The following is a 21,135-nucleotide window of genomic DNA, read 5'->3' on the forward strand; positions in this document are numbered from 1 at the left end:
ACTCCAGTCCTCAGCTCATCGACAAAAAAATCTGTACACCTTTGCAATAGAGGAGAAGGTCACCTGTTCCTAGCCTAGGATTTTGGGAAGAGCTGTTCAAGACCTCCCATTCCCCTTACTCTCTGGTCCAATCAAATGTGTCTTTTAAATATTAATCTGATTCCCATTTGAAAGATCCTGTAGAATACATTTCTATTACCCTTTCAGGCAATGCATTCCAGACCGTAATTCACTGTAATATGAAGCAATTCCCTCATTGCCTTTTTCACAATTACCTTGCATCCAGTTGCCAATCCTCCTGCCAGTGACAACTGTTTCACCCCATTAACTCAATGAAAACACCTCATGAATATTTCCACTAAAATCACACCTTAAATGTCTTAGCTCATGCTTAGCCCACTGCTCTACTCTCTCTAAACTCATGACTGTGTGGCTAGGCACAGCTCAAATGCCATCTATAAATTTGCCGATGACATGACTGTTTTTTGCAGAATCTCAGATGGTGATGAGGTGGCGTACAAGAGTGAGGTAGGTCGGCTGGTTGAGTGGTGTCACAACAATAACCTTGCACTCAACATCAACAAGACCAAGTAATTGATTGTGGACTTCAGAAAGGGAAAGTCCAGAGAACACACATCAGTCTTTATTAGGGGTCGGCAGTGGAAAGGGTGAGCAGCTTCAAGTTCCTGGGTGTCAACATCTCGGAGGATTTATCCTGGGCATATTTATCCTATATTGATGCAAACCACAAAGAAGGCACGCCACTGGCTCTACTTCATTCGGAGTTTGAGGAGATTCGGTGCATCACAAAAGACTTACAAATTTCTCTATATTTACGGTGGAGAGTATTCTGACTGGTTGCTTCACCACCTAGTATGGAGGGTCCAATGCACAGGACTGCAAGAGGCTGCAGAGGAATTTAGACTCAGCCAGCTCCCTCATAGGCACAACCCTCCCCACCATCGAGGACCTCACCATCCAGGACATGACCTCTTCTCATTACTACCATTGGGGAGGTGGTACAGGAGCCTGAAGACCCACACTCAACAATTCAGAAACAGCTGCTTCCCTTCCACCATCAGATTTCTAAACAGTCCATGAACACTACCTCGTTATTCCTTTTTTTTGCACTATTTATATTTGTAATTTATTAGTAACTTTACGTCTTTGCACTGTACTGCTGCCGCAGAACAACACATTTCACGTCATTTAAGTCAGTGATAAGAAATCTAATTCTGAGCTCTAAAGAGAGCCATTGCCTAAAGGATACAGCAGCAATGTAGTGTTCAAGTTAGAGACCTGCACTAACAAATTAGAGCGGCAAATTCAGATCCCACAGAGGCTGTAGAATGCAAGTTCAGTTAATCTCGAATTTAAATAAAGGTGAACAATGACAATGGCCACAAAACTAACTCGGTTATTGGTAACTCTTAACTACCCTCTGAACGGCTGAGCAAACCATTCAGTTTATCCAGAAAGAGGATAAAATGAGACAGGCCATCAGCATTGACCTAGGCTGCAATCACCCACAGCCCAGTTGATCTCACAAAGTCCTCCTGACAGACATCTGGTGCTGGTGACCACACTGGGACGGCAGTCAAGCTACAGCCCAGCAGAGGTGCACTTGTGGAACCACAATATGCCCTGGGTACAGCCTGTCCCACCAGATGTGAGGCACAGTGGAATACAGGCAGGAGAGAGTAGCCCTAGGAGTTCTCAACACTGGCTCCAGACCGCATGATATCTCATGGTATCAAGTGAAATACAGGCGAGGTAGCCTCCTCCTGGTTACCACCGACGGTCCTCCCTCAGCTGATGATGAATCAGCGCTCCTCCATGTTGACCGACACCTGGAAGAAGCACTGAAAGTTGCAGGGGCACAGAATGCATTCTGGAACAATAATGTGGCAGCCACCCGTGCACAGCAAGATCCCACAAATGCCACGATAACTAAATAGGTCGAGAGTGGTTCAGTGGCAATACAGAGTCTTGAAGGACAGATCTGCCAGACCTGGTCTGCTGCAGGTAGTGAATGAACTGACAAGAGGGGTGAACTAACTTGACCTAGTCCTCACCAGTGTAACTGTGGCAAGTGTATCTGTCCGTAACAGCACTGGCAGGATTAACCACCACACAGTCTTCAGGGGCAAGCTTGCACCACCCTTCAATGAGGCCGTGACTGATCTGACTGTCCCCTCAGCTCGGCATTCCAGCCTATCCTCAGTTACCTTCCACCCTTGCTCATCAAATGTCCATCTAATTCTGCCTTAAAAAATATTCGAAGACTGCCCTTTGAGGAAGTCCAAAGGCTCACAACCTTCAGGGGAAAAAAAATTCTTCTTCTCCATCCTAAATGGGCAACCATATATTTTTAAACAGTGAACCCAAGCTCTAGATTCTCTGACCTCCCCCCACATCCACCATATTTTTGAAGATCCTAGATTTCAATCATCTCCTCTCATCGTTCTACACTCCAGTGCATACAAGCGCAGCCTGTCCAACCTTTCCCCAGAAGACAGTGTGCCCATTCCAAATACTAGCCTAGTAAATCACCTCTGAACTCTTTGCAATTCATTAACATGCTTCCTTAAATAGAAACCAATTCTGTACACATCTAATTCTGTGATCTCACCAATGCTTTATAATTGAAGCCTAACCTCTTTTTTTGCATTCAATTCTCCTACCAATAAATGATAATATTGTTATCTTTCCTAATTACTTTCTGTAACTGCATACAAACCTTCTCTGAATCATGCACTCAGTGACCCAGGTCCCGCTGCATCTCAGAACTCTCACCACTTAGATAATAAGGGCATTTATTTTTCCTGCAAAAAGTGGACAATTTCACATTTTCCTACATTATACTCCATTTGCCAGATCTTTGTCCACTCTCTTTATCCTGTTTACATCTCTTTGTAACCTTCTTTTGACCTTGCTTTCCTACCTATTTTTGTGTCATCAGCAAATTCAGCAACCATACCTCCAGTGCCTTCACCCAATTGTAAAAGGTTGTGCCCCAGCAATGATTTCTCTGACACACTACCTGTTACATCTTTTCAATCAGGAAAATACCTATTTATGCCTGCTCTCCATTTCCAGCCAATCTTTTACCCATGCCAATAAGTTACCCACTTTACCACAAGTTTTCATTTTCTGCAATACCTTAGATGCAGCACCTTATCAAATGCCTTCTGGAAATCCAAGTATATTGACTGGTTTGCCTTTATCCATGGCACATGTTACTCCTTCAATGAACTCCAATAAACTGGTCATACATAATTTCCACCAATAAACTGTGGCAGGAGATTACATTCATAGCGTGTGGGGAATTCAGCTAGTGATATCCTCGATCATTAACACTTGCACTTTTTGTGACGTGTGTCTGTATTATTAAGTGTGTACCCCCTTAAGAACTGTAGCATGTGACCAATTGCTCACTGAACATCTTTTACAACTCCATATAGCATAGAGTTTGTCAGGGACTTACTGTTTACTTCTGGGGAGAGGCTGTCTCTGTAGACAAAACCACAAGAAATGCTGCTTTACACAATGTAAATCCACATATAATTAAAGTACCTTTCTCATTTTACATCAAGTAACTGGCCATACTACAGAATCTGAGAGAGAGCTCACAAGGGCCAACGATGCACTCTACTCTGCCAGACCGTTTTGGCTCCACGATCTGTAGGACCACTCACAGAGAGCTCTGCTTGACCTCAGGGAGACTCTTTCCGAAAGTGCCCATCAGGATCCCACTTACAACATACGCTTGGTATATAGACTGAAACACCAAAAGGCCGACCTCTTTTGAAATGGGGCTGGTTGCATCGCTGACGTGAACAGGTGCAGGAAGATGTCTGGCCACAGTTCAAATCCACTCCTGTCCGACTAACAGCAGACTGGGGAAGTCAACCCTGCCTCGCCCATGCGCTCCCCATGCACTTTGGACATCTATATTTCAGCTTCAAATTAAGGTTGGGTGTGGGGGCAAAAGAAAGTTTTTTGTTACTTGAATAGTCTGCAGAAAACTAAAGATTGTGCAAAATTGCCTTTGGAAGCTTCTGATGGGGAAGAAATGCATTTTATTTCTAAAAATAATTGCCCTGCTGCTTGAAGGCGTTGCTAGGTATCTGGTTTTGCAATTGGTTTTCTCTCTCTCTCTGAGCACCAGCCTGCTGAGTCATGTTTAAACCCTGATGTCCGAAGGAGTCTGACACCTCAGAATTCTCTGTAACCACAGGCAGCTCTCTCCGCAAACCCCCCCCCCCACCCCCTCCCCCCAATATGCAGGGTTCTGGAGGTGCCAACAGCTCCCCCACCTTAAATCAATCTCATTGTGCTCATGTCCTTGAGAATGCCTGGGGCTGCCAAAATGGAACAAGGATTGAAGTCAGTGGGTGAAAGAAGAATTTGTTGCCTTGTTTTTCCACCTCCCAGATGAGCTGGAGAGGGCGCAGAAAAGATTCACAAGGACATTGCTTATTTAGGAGGGCTAGAGTTACGAGGAGCGATTGGATAGGCTGTGTCTGTTTTCCCTGGAGTGAAGGAAGCTGAGAAGTGACATGATAGAGGCGTATAAAATTCATAATATATATCTCATATAGATAGGGTAGATAGCCAGAGTCTGTTTCCCATGGTAGGTGTGTCTATAACTAAAGGGCATAGGTCTAAGGTGAGAGAGAGGAGGTTTAAAGGAGATCTGAGGGGTAAATTTTACCACACAGAGAGTAGTTGGTATCTGGAATGAGCTGCCGGAGGAGGTGATGAAGGCGGGAACAGTAATGACATTTAAGAGAAATCTGGACAGGTACTTGAATGAGCAGGGTATAGAGGGACATGAAGTTAATGCAGGCAAGTGGGATTAGTATAGATAGGTATAATGGTCAGCATAGAAACAGTGGGCCAAAAGGTTGTACAACTCTATGACCAACCATCTTTGATTCCTGATAGACTGCTGGTATCTCACTCAAGTCAGTTGTGACCCAGGTGGCAGAGACTCTCGCCCTCTCAATCAGTCGCTCAACAGTTTGACTTCAGAGACAAGCACACAGGACCCAGACTGGCATACTCGTATTTACTGAGGGAGCGTTGGATTTCAGATGAAGTGTCAACTCGAGCTCCCATCTGCCTCTCGCGGAGTTGGGGGGGGGGCAGTGGGGACAGGAGCGAAATGACTACTTTGAAGAAATGCAGAGGTCTCTCCCTGGTGTCCGACTCAACATTTATCCCCCAAACATATTAAAGGAATCGAGAGATATGGGGCAAGTGCTGGAAAGTGGTGCTGAGGTAAGAGATCAACTGTGATCTTACTGAATGGCAAACATCTGGCTGCTCTGAATAAGGGGTCAAATCATCTACTCTGGCTTCTAAGAATAAACACCTGAAAACAGATGAAAAGACAGTTTCACAAAAGTCTGTGGAGGTTCCGGTGCATAAATTACCTGCTATGTTTTACATTACAACAGCAATTATGCTTCAAAATTACTTCACTGACTGTGGCACACCTTGCAAATCACTTTACAAACACACCTCTCAATTATTTGACAGCATTCTCTATAGGATTGTTAAACCTTCAGAGCTGACAAACTTCTGTCAACAACAAATATGACCCAATACCAAGTCAGTGAGCAATTGCTCCTTACTAATTATCAAAAACCACTTAGCTCCAAGCGGAGATCTTACCTACACTGCTCCATAGACTGACTCCTCATACCTAGCCTTTGCAATAAAGAGTCTGAATAAAGCTTTTCACCATTTGTCAGTGGTGTGTCCCTTGTATGGGTACAAATTTGGCACAGAACTCCCAAAGCGTTAATTAATACACAATAAAACCTCTCTATGGTTCATGGTGCTGCCTGTGAAATAGTGGTTTCATTGCTTGCAGAGTACTATGGACCTCACCATTAACTTGTGTACCTCCTGCCACTTCACTGCACCCTGGAAGACACAGCACACATCGAGTCTGTGATCAATGATACTGTGCCACATGAAGACAACTTGAGTTCTGATCTCGTCTACTTCAGGTGCAGGGGTGATGGAGATACTGCTGTGGATTTAATGCTGGGACTATGAAACAGAAGGGTGGGGGGGCGTGGTAGACGAGGACGAACCAGAGAGTGGGGCAGGCAGGAAACAGAAAAAAGTTTAAAAAACTGCCGAAATATTCTGGAAATAATTAGCAGGTCAGGAGGCATCTGTGGAAAGAGAAACAAACATTAACTCTGTTTCTCCACTGGTGCTCCCTAACCTCTCAAGTATTTCCAGCATGGTTTTCATGGTAACAAGGGTAATTGGAGCAAGGGTGATGTTAACTGGAAGCTATGATCAGGGAGGAAGTGACGAGTGCATGCATTGGGGGTGGGGGGGGATAGTGGTGGAAGGACTGTCACCATAACAAATTTAAAATTACTTCACAAATCAGTTTGATCAGGAGAGGTTGACTTTAATGTTCAAGTTTTGCAGAAGACACAAGGGTTTTACCATTTCCATTTATTGCCAGGATTTCTACTGTATGGGTGGTATATGAATTCTGGGTTACAACATGTCTGCACCACCATGAATATGATATTATAACATAACAGCTCAAAAACTTCAAGGCTATCACAAGCATGAATCTGTCAGACAATCCCCTGCTGGTTTTTCAGGCTAGTCTGTGGGTTTTGGCGAGGGTAAAGATTAAATTTGATGCAGACAGATAGTCATGCAACAGAAAACAAAGGTTTCCCAGAATGTAGTAGCTCAGACAGGAAGCCACACAGCCCATCGAGCTCCGAACTATCCCAATTAAATGAAAATCCAAATAAGGCAGATACTGAAGGTCAAAAACAAAACTCGAAAATGCTGGAAACACTCAGCAGGTCGGGCAGCATCTGAGAGAAGAGAAATGAAGTTAACATTTCAGTTCTGGTAAAGGGTCTTCAACCTGAAGCATTAACGGTTTCTCTTTCTCCAGATGCTGCCTGACCTGCTGAGTATTTCCAGCATTTTCTATTTTTGATTTAGTTATCCAATCAGTTCCATTTTCCTTGCTCTTTATTCACTGCCTGCAACCGTTTGAAGTTGTATTTATCCTTTTCCGTTTTGTATGCTGCTAATGAATTGTCTTCCACCATCTTTTCAGACAGTACGTCCCAGACCATAACTCCCCATTTAAAAAAAACTCCTCCCCATTCTTCTTGTTTTTACCAACCATCTTAAACCTGCCATCTCCAACCATGGATCACCAGGAAGTAGAAACTACCAGATCAAAACCCTTCAATAACACTGCCATTAAATCTTCCCTTAATGTAGCATGTGTCCAGGAAAACAATCCAAGCTCCTGTAATCACTATAAAGAACTGAGGTCCCTCATATTTTGTAATTCTATTAAATCTTCTCTTTCCCTTCTCAGTGCTGTATCACACTCAGTAGAATGAAGCCTTTGTTTAAACAAGGTTCAAAGGGCAGTCTCCAATCAAATCTTTGCAGGACTATCGCCCAGAAGCAAATTAATTTGCCTGACACAGTGCAATAAATGCCAGCGTAACTGAGCACTCACACCACGTTGGAAGAATCTAATGCAAAGTTAAAGGACCCTCTTCTGTTGGCCTTGATTGCAAAGATCAGATTAGTGGTGTTGCTGTGACAGAGGGAGGAACTGATCCCACTTAACACGTGGGAAAAGAAAAGCAGGGAAGAAAAACAGATTCTGGGTTTTTGAGCATCTGCTACAGATACAATAAAGTTTCAGGCTGGCTGGCCACACCCTGGTTCAAAGCCGGCCAGGAAGCAAGCCGAGACCATTCTTTACGTGTTAGCATTGGAGCACTGGCTCTTCCAACTCAAAACTTGGGGCTTCAATTCCCACTCCGGGGAGGATGTGCTGCACTGTTAGAGCTGCCAACCTTTTGACTGAGTCATAGAATCATAGAGAGACGTAGCAGAGAAACAGACCCTTTGGCCCAATGAGTTTGTGCCAACTGTCAACCAATTTACACCAATCCTACATTAATCCCATTTTTTTTTATTCTCCCCACACTCTCATCAATTCCCCACAGATTCTACCACTCTACCTACACACTAGGGGCAATTTATAGTGGCCAATTAACCCACCAAACTACATGTCTGTGAGATATGGGAGGAAACCAGAACAACTAGAGGAAACCCACGAAGTCAGAGACAAATTCCATACCAGACAGCACCCAGGGTCAGGTTCGAGCCCGGGTCTCTGGCGCTGAGAGGCAGCAGCTCCACCAGCTGTGCCTCTGTGCTGCAAATGTTAAACCAAGACCTCGTCTGCCTTATGACTGCACTATTTGAGAGGAGAACAGTGGCATGTCCCTGATGACCTGGCCGACATTCTTAAACAGCATCCCAAACAGATGGGGACCAAACCAAGTGTTGGAATTTGCCATGCACAAATTGCTGCATTGCCTACTTTTCAGTGTGACTGCATTTTTAAACAACTTCATAGGCTCTAGAGGGGTCCAAGATGTCCTGAAGACACGGAAATATCCTGCACTTAGATCACACCTTTGTTTACATTTTCAGGCGTCATTTGGTCCCAGAGAAACATTAATACCGCAGCATTTGAAGATCATAGAAAGATAGACAAAATTCTTGGCCCAAGAACCAGCAATGTGGAGTTGAACTAAGGTTCAATAGAAAGGTGTGCGCGCGGAACTGGGCAAAGCTCCTTGCGGTACACTTAATTTCTCTTTTTAGATTTGGGAAAAACAGGAATGGGTTTGGTGCATTGGGAATGCGTACACAGATAACAGACAGCCTGAGGTTTTTTCTCCCCCCCCCCAAACTATTGGGAATCTACACTATTGGGAATGAATGGTAAAGGATTTAATCCACTGAGATTGTGCAGGTTCCTTAACGTTCCTGTGTACACAGTTTACGGTGGACAGTTTGCCCTCAGGAGGAATTCAGTACTTCTTATGGTGGGCTCCTGGAATCCTGCACTGCACGCAATGGCATTGTTAGACCTTGGGTTGTCTGTGATTGTGAACTGAAAGCTCTGCTGCTTATGGGTGTGAAGCACAGGTGGTTACTGCACTCTCACTGAGGCGGTAACTAATGAGCAATATTTGAGGTTGTGTCATGCAAGATGACTTCACACAGTTAGGGAGTGTGTCTGTTTTACTTTGATTACTTTTCTAAGTAGTGTAGTCCAATTATGCCTGTTCTCCCCTCTCCATTGCAATACAATGTCACACACTACCTAATGCCAAATACACTAAAAAAAACTCCAGGAGCAGAAAGAACCACATACAGGTGGCAAAAAAGGAATAATTTTTGGGTACTGCAAGTTCCCTTAGACCACTAAATACTCACACATTCCTTCACAAGTCGCCATTATTCAGGGCACAAGCACATGCTCAGTAAACATCTACCAGCACTATGCAGAGAAGGTTCATCATGATCCCTTTTTGCCATCTGGTGAGAGACGACATTTGAGGATGCATTCACCGACCCTAAGCATTCATGTGGAGTTATTAAACTTCTTGCTACTGTGTCAAGGTCGTTGAAACCCAATTCCTACCATTGAACATCACTGCTGTCACCGCCTTTGGAGCAAGTGCCTGGGATTCCGGGCCCCAGGACATATCTGCTAAGCACCTTCTCCACCAGGGTTTGGTGCCCACTCTCTCCACTTCTGGAGCAGTTTCCCAGCTTGGGTTCATGCCCTGTATAAATGCAAGCCCTGCTGCAGTCACAATGCACTTCCCCTGTGGAGATGCAAGCTTACAAGAATCAATATGGGTCAGCTTTAACTGGAGCTAGCCTATCACAATATAGGTTGATGCTTATTGGAATAAGCAGTGCACTTAGCACTGACTGGGTCATTCCAATTAGCAGGCAGCACAAACTTGGCATCTGCCAGCCTTATAATCAAGGGGCACAAGCTAAACCCTTCATCACAACCCTCACACATTTTTGGGACAATCAAATTTAGCTCTCACAATGTCTGCAAGGTCTTAATTGACCTTTCAGCAGTCAAATCTGCGCTCCAGTCTCCTGCCAATGCTGCATTTAAATTTTGAATGAATTAACCATTCTACATTAACTAGTCTTCAACGTGTCACGTGTACACTTCAACAGAAGAATAACAGATTGTCTTTTGAATGAGATCAAGGTCCTGGAGTTGTTTGAGTGGGATTGCTTTCTGACATGAATCAGTACCGATAGGCTAGACAGTTGGTGGATTACAGCTTTGTTGTGGGCACCAATCACTGGAGCAGAACATTCCTGCATTGGGCAAGGGGAACAAGAATTGTTTTCTGCTCATCTGATACCTTCCAGCCTGTAACAGGGCGCTGAGCAATAACAGGGAAATGTCCAGACTGGAGTGCTTATGTGGTATTGTCACTCCCCAGTCTGGTACCAAGCCCATTGATTACCCTAGTTGCTACCTGGAAGTTTGCCAAAATAGGTGGTGATCTCAGCTGAAAAGTATTTAGGACATAGGACAAACAACCTCAGTCTTAGGTAGCGCTGGATAGCAGCACTTGAAGGTTGTGTGTGATTAGAATCCGGTCCAGAGCAGAAGAACCCACCGCCAAGAGATCACACGTAGCCCCAGTGTGAGGGGCCACATATCCCAGAGAGCACAAGATAAAGCACTTAACAGGAGCCAACCAAAGAAACTCCTGTCCCAGCTGAAGGGATATTTCACACTCCACTAATCACAGAAAGCCTGATTAAGAAATCATATTGTTCAATTCAAAGAGATCCTTCCATTATCCAGCAGTGCATCCAGATTAAAGCACATTTGTCCAGGATGTCTGTCCTGTCTCATTGAAAGAACAATCCAATTGGTCCCACCCTTGACATCTTCGCAGAAGACCTGAAAATATCTCTTCTTCAATTAAGGTATCAATGCCAACCTGATACAAAAGTAAAATAATAAGGATGCTGGAAATACTCTCTACACTCATTGCACATCATACAACAACAAATTTCACATCATACAAGTCAGTGATAATAAATCTGATTCTGAAAAACTGGAAATACTCTGCAGATCAGGCACCATCTGTGGAGACGGGAACAGAGTTAAAGTTTCAGGTCAATGACCTTTCAACAGAACACAAAGAAAGTTGTGATAAGTCATTGACTGGAAACAATCACCATTTCTTGCTCCATGATGCTGTCTGAATTTCTAGCCTTTTAACGTCAACATTATCCACATTTCTTAAAGCGTCGCTGGTTTGCTGTCGCCTTTTATTTACATCCTGCCTCATTTGCATTCCGCTCTGAGGGCTTTGTGCCACCAGTGGAAAAGGTGAAAGGTCAGACACCCACCTCAATGATGCTCCTCAGATCCTGCACATACATTCGCTCGGTCTCGATAATTTCCATGACGACCCTGTCCACATACGACAGTTTGGGATTGGGGGCCATGGCCCTGGTTGCTATGGGAGACAAAGGGAGTTGGCGGAAGCTGACGTTCAAGTTTGTCCGGTCCACCAGGTTGTTGTTGTTGTTGCATTCCTGCTCGGCCTTGCGTGCTCGCAGGGGCAGAGCCGACTCCACCTGGACATCATCACCCGGTCGGCTCGTGGTCTCCGAGGGGCCACGGCAATCCTGCAAGGAGCCCAAGGAGCTGGCGCTCACGGGGCGTTCGTTGTCCGAGCAGTCGGTGTTGACCGATGTGGAGCTGGTGGAGACGGTGACTGTAGACATCCTGTCATGGCTGCTCAGTGAAGAGGTGGAAGAAGTCCTGGGAGATTCTGAGGGAGCGGAGAAGAAAAAGAAGAATTCATCATTCCCTTCAAGCTTACGGGAACACTTACTATTTATCCAGAGACCTGGCTTAATAGGCAAACGGTCACAAACTAATTTCATTAATAAATCCATGTGTGCTCAGAGTGCCCAGGAACAGGCCAGTCTCTTCTGCTATACCCCAGTCAAATCATCCCCACCCATTAGCACAATGGGCGGTGCTAAACCTTCATTTATAGCATCATCTAAAAAGGAATGTGTTTATTTCATGCCTTGTACAACCTCAGTGTCCAAAGTATTTTTGAAGGATAGTTACTGTTGCAACATAGGAAGCGTCCCAGCTAATTTGGGCTCAACAAGATCCCACACTCAGAAACATGAGAATGACTGTATCGTCTATTTCAGTGGCATTGGTCAAGGGATAAATATCTTCCAGGACACTATGGAAATCATTCTTGTTCTTCTGCTAGTAGTGACATGGCTTTTTTTCTATCCAATCGAGAGGTGCAGTGTGGAACTTGTCAGTAGCTAGACAGTCCATCACTCTGCTGACACTCCCGGGAGTGTCAGCCTTGATTATGTGCTGAAATCTCCAAAGTGGGACTTCACTCCACAGTGCTTTGATTCTTTTGACTGAAGAGATCATCTTCCATCCCAGACTAACTTCCCATATCCATCCAACCCCCACCAGCAGCCCACCCTCAGCATGTCTTGAAAACCAGCCTCCCCTCCACAGTCTACACTTCTTGCTGCCTCGGTAAACATAATCAAAGACCCCTTCCGACCCGGACATTCACTCTTCTACCCCCCGCCCCCCCCCCAATCGGGCAGAAGATACAAAAGCCTGAAAGCACGTACCACAGACTCAAGGGCAGCTTTTACCCCACTGTTGTAAGACTATTGAATGTTTCCCTAGTACGGTAAAATGGACTCTTGACCTCACAATCTACCTCATTATGGCCTTGCATCTTATTGTCTGCCTGCACTGCACTTTCTCTGTAACTGTAACACTATATTCTGTTGTTGCTTTTCCCTTGTACTGCCTCGATGTACCTGATATGATGAAATGATCTGTATGGATGGCACGCAAAACAAAGTTTTTCCACTGTACCTCGGTACATGTGACAATAATAAGACAATTTACCCTCCTCCATAACTCCATTACTTTGTGTTGTTTTATCATCACTGTGCTCTGTGGCGAACATAGGCTCCTGATGCCAAATTATTAATTATAATCCCTGACCTTCCTCGCCACTCAGAGCATCGGCTGACAAAGAAGGACCTTAAATGGGGAGAATAAAGGACATTTTCTCGGCATTCTTTAAACTGTGGAAGGTGCAGTTCACCTTGTCTCTGACACCAAAACATATCCTCCACTAAAGTCTTTCCGTGAGCTCCTTAACCCATTTTCTGTTGTTCTATTTAGGAGGATTACTTCAGGATTATGGTGGGGGAGGGAGGTTAAGGCGCACCTCCCCTGCACTTCATTGATAATCTCCAGCCATCCTGCAGGGCTGGACAGCCAAGGGTTTGTAAAAACAGGACAAAAACAAATGCTGGAAACAGCAGGTGGGATCCCATTCCAGCTGGGAGGGGAGGAGGAGGAGGAGAAGGGATTTCTCAAGGTTATTAAGACCAAGTAGTTAAACTACACAAACCACTTAGGTCCTGAAATTAGCTTGGAAGAGATCATCTTCCACCATGGCTCAACTTCCCACAACTTCCCATCATTCACCATCTTCCCACCCCCTCCCTGATTCTTATCGCACTCGTTACTTTGTATTACTCTATAATCTTTATAGATGCACCATAGCGCGCATCCTGTCCAGATGCATCACAGCTTGGTATGGTAACTGCTCTGCCCGAGACCGCAAGAAACTGCAGAGAGTTGTGGACACAGCTCAGTCCGTCACAAAAACCAGCCACTCCTACATGGACTCTGCCTCCACTTCTCGCTGCCTCATCAAGTGTTCATCTAATTATGCCTTACAAAAAATTCAAAGACCATGCTTCCACTGCCCTCTGAGGAAGTCCCAAAGGCCCATAACCTTCAGGGAAAAAAAAATTCTTCTTCTCCATCCTAAATGGGCAAACATTGATATTTAAACAGTGAACCCAAGCTCTAGATTCTCTGACCTCCTCTCCACATCCACGTATCAAGACTAATCATCGCCTCTTACCATTCTACACTCTTGTAAATACAAGTGCAGCCTGTTCGACCTTTCCTCATAGGACAATGTGCCCATTCCAGATACTGGCCTAGTAAATCACCTCTGAACTTTGTAACTCATTAGCATCCTTCCTTATATAGAGACCAATTCTGTACACAATACTCCAGATGTGATCTCACCAATGCATTATAACTGAAGCCCAACATCTGTCCTTTTGTATTTAATTCCCCGAGCAACAAATGATAATATTGTTATCTTTCCTAATTACTTTCTGTAACTACATACAAGCCTTCTGTGAATCATGCATTGGGTGACCCAGGTCCCTCTGCTTCTTGGAGCTCTGCTATCTCTCACCACATAGATAATAAAGGTCTTTATTTTTCCTGCAAAAATAGACAATTTTTGCTAAAGAAATTTGGCATGTCCCCGTTGACCCTCACCAGTTTTTAATAGATGCACCATAGAAAACATCCTATCAGGATGCATCATGGATTGGTATGGCACCTGCTCTGCCTGTGACCACAAGAAACCACAGAGAGTTGTGGACACAGCTCAGCATATCATAGAAATCATTTTCCAGCCATGGATATCCCTCCATAAAGAAGCCAACAGAATCAAAGATCCCTCCCATCCTAGGCATTCTCCCTCCTCCCCCCTCCCATTGAGCAGAAGATACAAAAGACTGAAAGCATGTACCACCAGGGTCAAGGACAGTTTCTACCCTACTGTTATAGGACTATTGAACGAACCTCTTACACATTAAGATGGACTCTTGACCTCATAATCTACCTTATCGTGGGCTTACACCTTATTGTCTGCCTACACTGCACTTTCTCTGTAACTGCAACAGTTCATTCTGCATTCTGTTTATGCTTTTCCCTTGTATTACCTCAATGTACCGATGTGATGAAATGATCTGTATGCATGGCATGCGAAGTTTTTCACTGTACCTCAGTGCATGTGACAATAATAAACAAATTTTCCAATCTATCATCACTGTGCACCATGGCCTACACTGGCTCCTGGTGCCAAATTCAGGATTCCAATCCCCAGCTTTCTGCCCTCCTCCTCCCAAAAGAACCCCACCTCCACCCCCACCCCTCTTCTACAACCCTACCGAGCCGCGAGCTCTGGCCTCCTATCCATCATTCACTCACATCGTGGACATGTGTGTCATGAACTGGACCAGGCCCCAGAATACCATTATTAGCTCTCTCTACCTTATTTGCACTCTTTCAAGCTACCTCCTTGACCAAGCATTTAATCAACTTTCCTAATCATCTCTACCTTTGGCTCACAACCAAATTGTGTCAGATGATTGCTCCCACAGCCCCAATGTGCACCTCAAATTAAAGGTATTACACAAATCCATACTGGTCACTCCACTCCACAATGGTCGGGACTTTGTAACCGATTCTGAATCCTGACTGGATGCATTATGGTCTGGTACGGCAATTCAAATGTGCAGGAATGCAAGAAGCTGCAGAGTGTAATGGACTCAGCCCAATACATCACAGACATGTTCCTCCCCACCAATGGTAGTATCTACATTAGGCACTACCTCAAGGCAGCAACATCTACTATCAAAGATGCCCACCATCCAGGCCATGCCATCTTCTCGCAGCTACCATCGGGCAGGAGGTACAGACGCCTGAAGCTCCACACCACCAGGTTCAAGAATGGCTACTTCTTTTCAACCAATCCGTCCTTGAACTAACCTGCACAACCCTAATCACTACCTCAGCATAGCAACACTGACCATTTTGCACTACAATGGACTTTGGGGTTTTTTTTGTTCTAATTTGTGTTCTTTCTTGTATGATTTTGTGTAATTTATGTTTAATTTATGTTTCTTTCATTAATGTTGTGTATCTGGATCTATGTGCATTTGATGCTGCTACAAGTAAATTTTTCATTGCACCTGTGCCTACATGTACTTATGCACATGACAATAAACTCGACTCAGCTTGATTCTAGGGAGCTTTGGGGGCAAAAAGGGTTCCATCACCAGTTTCACCTATTCATTCAAGGTCAAGAAACTACAGGCACCTTCCCATATGTTCGCAACTAAGAAAAATAAATCTTCCATTTATGTAGCACCTTTACAACCTCAGGACACCCCAATGCTTTCCATGCCAGTGAAGTACTTTTGAAGTGTAGACACTGTTTTATGGAGGAAATATTACTCGCTGGGCAAAGGCTTCTGTGCGAGAGATTCATAGTTTTCAGCCATCAAGAGAGGAGGTGGCTTAAAAATGCTCTCACATTCAGAGTGTAAGAATAAGGATTGCCATTAACTTAAAAAACAGTTCACAAGGGTCTTCAAAGCAGTCTTGAAACAAACAAAACACCAAGAGCTGATAACCTAGAAACTGTTGACAGAGGGATGTTTTGAAGGAGTGAACAAATTGGGCGGAGATGAAGATGGTGGGCAGGATTTCTGACACCCTTTGCCTTGGCAGCTGAAGGTGAGTGATGGATGGATTAAGACCGAGGGTGAAGAGGTGTGGGCATGTGTTTCTGGAGCAGATGAACTGAGGCAGGAATGCAACTGGGCACCATTGGTGGGGTAAGAGAAATCATTTCACAAGCAAGACAGTGTATTAGTTTCTCATTGATGGGTAAGTCCTGCAGGCATGCATTTACAATGTTGATTGTTTGACCCAATGTTGAATAACGATAGCCTTTTCATCCAATGGTCTCATCATTACAGGAGGTGGTGCGGTCGGACCTACGGGCCATTCAGCCCTCAAACCCATTCTGTGCCATTAGATCCGATTGACCTGCAGCATTACCTTGAATATTTGTGCCTAATAAAATTCCATCATCTCAGTTTTAAGGTTTTCAATTGACTCCTGGCTCTAACAGCTTTTGGGATGGAAAGTTGGTGGGGGGGGGGGGGGGTCGCTGTCGGGAGGGAGAGAAAGAAAGACTTCCAAATTTCCACTGTGCAAAGCCAAACTTCCTGGAAATCTAACTCAAACAAAATGGGAGAGAGCAAGAGTATCTGTCACGAGCTCATCCAGTTCAAGGGAAGAGAACAGAAGTAGCAGGAGGCGCCCTTAAAATGATTCAGCTGGCAGCAAGTTCATCTTTGTGTATAGGAAGCCATTACTCAAAACAATGCTGAGATATTTTAGATTTAGATATTTATTTATTAGTCTGATGTACATCGAAACACATAGTGAAATGCGTCTTTTTGCGTTATTCAGAATGTGCTGGGGCAGCCCGCAAGTGTCACCACTCTTCCGGCGCCAACATGGCACGCCCACAACTCCTAACCTGTACGTCTTTGGAATGTGGGAGGAAACCGGAGCAACCGGGAGGAAACCCTTTTAAGCTGAGAAAGGCCCATTTCACCAAGCAATCACATTACCCCACTAATTTTCCCTGTAACCTATTCTCTGAACATTCGCATCAACTCCCCTACATTCCATCACTCATCTGCACACTTGGACAATTTGCAGTGGCCCTACTGGTTGAGATGTTATGGTATGTGGAAGAGCCCGGGTCTGCAAATTCCTGTATTTATTGCCCATGTCTAATGGGCACTGAACTGAGGAGGCAGTTAAGAGTAAGCCACAGCAGTCTGTAGTCACACATGGGCAGCATCAGTGAACAAGACGGCTTTTTAAACCACAATCCAATATTTTCATTGTCACTGCCACTAAGATTACTCTATTTTTATTCCAGAGTTAATTACTTAAATTTAAATTCCCCAGCTGCTATTGTGGGATTTGAACTCAGGTCTCTGGATCAGCGGGCCAGAACTCTGGCTGCTAATCTAGTAATTTAACCATTAGGCCACAAGGCCAATTAATGTTAGGTGGCTACCAAGAATGGAAGGAATCTATTTCTGGTTCTCAGAGCAATTCCTTCCTCCCATTAATTTTCCCTGTAACCTATTCTCCCCACATCAACTCCTCTCCCCCAAATTCTACCACTCGCCTGCATACTACGGGCAACATACCATGGACTTAATGGTGAGGTGATATGGTATCTTAAAGAGCAAGTGGCCAATTAACCTACCAACCCACACTGAGGTGGGGGGTAAACTGGAGCACCCAGAAGAAACCCACACCATCACAGGGAGAACGTGCAAGCTCCACACTGACAGCATCTGAGATCAAGGTTGAAGCTGGGAGTTGCTGGAACTGTGAAGTAGTAGATCTACCAGCTGTGCGACTATGCTGCTCAAAGAAAACTTGGTACCTCAAAGTTATTCATTCATAGATGAAAAGGAGAGGCTTTTCTCACTGTATTCATGCAATCTGATCGAGACAGGGAAGGAAATGTTTAGTGCTACATTCTTACCTGCCCCAAGGACTTTGAGTTAAATACAGAGAACAGAACCAGGGTCATTTGTACCCACAGGTTGGAGAAATCAGCAAGTTCCCTTCCCTGAAGGTTATATGACATTCCAGTTACTATCATGGTTTAATTTCTTGGTTCCAGGCAAGTTTAATCAAACTCGATAAATGGGATTTCCAAACTTCCGTTTAATGGGATTTGAACCCACAGCATGCTAATGGTATCAATACATACTCTACAAAAATCTGCGTCCTTGTTCCCATGATCACTTTTCAGAAATGGAATCACAACAAATGGTCTGATCCATTTTACCATGTCTTAAGATAAGATAAGATAAGATATGATATCTTTATTAGTCACATGTACATCGAAACACAGTGAAATGCATCTTGTATAGCGTTCTGGGGCAACCCACAAGTGTCGCCACACTTCCGGCGCCAACACAGCATGCCCACAACTCCTAACCCGTACATCTTTGGAACGTGGGAGGAAACCAGAGCACCCGGTGGAAACCCATGCAGTCACGGGGAGAACATACGAACTCCTTACAGACAGCGGCTGGAATTGAACCCGGGTCGCTGGCGTTGCAATAGCGTCACGCTAACCGCTACATTACCGTGCTGCCCTTAACTGGTTTCTGAAGACATCAAGAGGGAATTAGTCAGGGGAGTGATTGCTGTGTGTGGCAGGAACAACAGCTTGCAATTGCACTCATCTTTGATATAGTGAAACATCTGAAGGTGTATCGCAAGATCACAATCTATCCCGCATGCAGCAATTTAGTGACAGGTCACCGGAACATTGGCCAAAACAGTAGGTTTTAAAGAGCATTTTTAAACAGGTAAGGGTGTGACAGAACGGTGTAGTGAAGAAGTTCCAGGGTGAAGGACTAAATAACCAAAAACACAGCTACCAATACTGGAGAGAATGCAATTGATGCACACCTCAGGAAGACTGGAGCTGAGCCACACAACAGAAGGATCATGAACATCATCGATCGGCACAATGAATTAATGAATTTTCCATTTACAAACTTTAGCTGTGCTCAGAGTCAGAATTTTGGCAGTAGCAAGAGAAAAAATCTCGGCTGCAGTATTGTCCAGTGAGACATCCCCTCTCTGAGGAATAGGTCCCACAAAACTAATCTAAGGAACAGCAACGTTTATCCTCAACCCTTCCTTCAGATTATCCTGGCAGAATCACATGGCTGGCTGTGGGACGAGTTGCTGCCACTATTCTCTTCCCTTGAATTGAAAGTTACACCAAAAAAAAAATCAGACAACACCAAGGCAAAACAGGCTAAATAAGGCCACCTTCAACACAATAACTTTACTCCAATGTCCAAGGCAGAGTGCTGTGATCTGAAAAGACCTCAAGGCAACAAACACCAAATCCAGTGTTGGAGCATCTCTGCCTCTCCTGTTCTCGGGGGTTTCACACCGTCCACCTGAGGAATCAATGCATCAGCAGCCATTCAATTAATCACATTGTTCAGCTCTTCTCCCACAGCCAGGTAATTTTTTTTTCTCTTCCGGGGCATATCTGATTTCATTTTCAACATTACAAATGAAACTGCCACCATTTTAGGCACTGAATACCAGACCACAACAAGTCACTGCACAACACAACTTTTCATCTTGCCCTTGGGTATTTTGCCAACAATCACTATTTGTTCTTGACCCACCTGCCAGTGGAAACAGTTATGAGGAAGAATGAGGGAACTTGATTTTTGCTTTTTTTTGGCCTTTTATTGTCTTTTAACGTGCCAAAAAGCTTCACAGTCAGTGAAATATCTTTGAAGGTCAGTGTTGTAACTTAGGAAGTGCAACAGCCAATTTGAGCACAGCAAATACCACAAACAGTAAAATGATAATCACCAAGTAACCTTCAAGCAGAAAGAAATTTTTTTCCCTGGAACACTGCGGTGAACTCAGCCACTCTTCTTTGAAAAGCACCATGGGATCTTTTACCACCAACTGAGTGGACAGACTGAGCTTCAACTCGAAAGGTTTTTATCTGCTCTTTATAGTTGTCAGATGGTGAGTGTGTTTAACTAAGGCACAGAATTTGGAAGATGGGATTAAAAAAAAAGGTCAAGGTCCATCTATTTCCCCTTCAACATAATGATAATCGCATCATACAACAAATATAGTTATCACTACAGCAACGACACAACCAATTGGTCTACATCGGACCAGAATGCAAAAGAAGGAAAGCCTCAGTGGTGAAAAGCTTTGGTAATCTTAGGTCAAAGTATTATTTCAATTTATATATACAAAGTGGGAGTTGTTGGAAAAGCAGCATTTATAGCCCAATGTTAATTCTTCTTGAAAAGGTAAGTGATGAGCCATCACCTGGAACTTCACTAGTTCATGGGTGATTGTACTCCCACTGCTCTGCTGAGCACCTACAGGATTTGGACCCAGTGACAAAGGAGGTAATCAAAAATTGCATTTGATTGTGATATGACAGTGCTCCCATGTATCTGCTGTCCTAGGGAGGCAGAGGTAGGGGTGTTGGGATTACTATTGAGAAAACGTTGAAGAGTTTCTGTGCTGCATTTGGCAGACAATATGTAGTAGAGTTGTGTGGTGCACCAAATGGTCAGAGAAGTAAATGCATAGAGTGCCAGACAAACAGACCATTTGGCCTGGATAATGTAGAGCTGCTTGTTGTTGTTGGGACTGCACATTGCCAGGCAAATGGAAGGCATTCCTTCACACTTCAGATTTGTGCCACCTACGTGGGGAAATGCTTTGAGAAGCCAAGAGGTGAGTGATTCATCACAGGATACCTAACCTCTACCTGTCGTGGAATTTGTGCGACTGGTTGTTGTCAGCCTTCTGGTCAGTGACTGCACAATGTTGACAGTGGAGAATTTTATGATGGTAATACTGTTGAATGGGAATGGCATTAGACTTTCTTCAGGGATAGTCACTGCCTG

General features: G+C 44.3%; 1 protein-coding gene across 1 annotated transcript in view; it reads right to left on the bottom strand.

Annotated features, from left to right (window-relative positions):
- LOC127584657 (pleckstrin homology domain-containing family G member 3-like) overlaps positions 1-21,135 on the bottom strand; it is a 171,502-nt gene that overhangs the window by 53,414 nt on the left and 96,953 nt on the right. Inside the window, exon 4 of the mRNA XM_052041548.1 lies at positions 11,290-11,717. Coding sequence (XP_051897508.1) covers positions 11,290-11,717 — 428 coding nt within the window. The remainder of the gene's footprint in view (positions 1-11,289; positions 11,718-21,135) is intronic.

The sequence above is a fragment of the Pristis pectinata genome, chromosome 1 (genome assembly GCF_009764475.1).
Source record: "Pristis pectinata isolate sPriPec2 chromosome 1, sPriPec2.1.pri, whole genome shotgun sequence".
In the NCBI taxonomy this organism is placed as follows: domain Eukaryota; kingdom Metazoa; phylum Chordata; class Chondrichthyes; order Rhinopristiformes; family Pristidae; genus Pristis; species Pristis pectinata.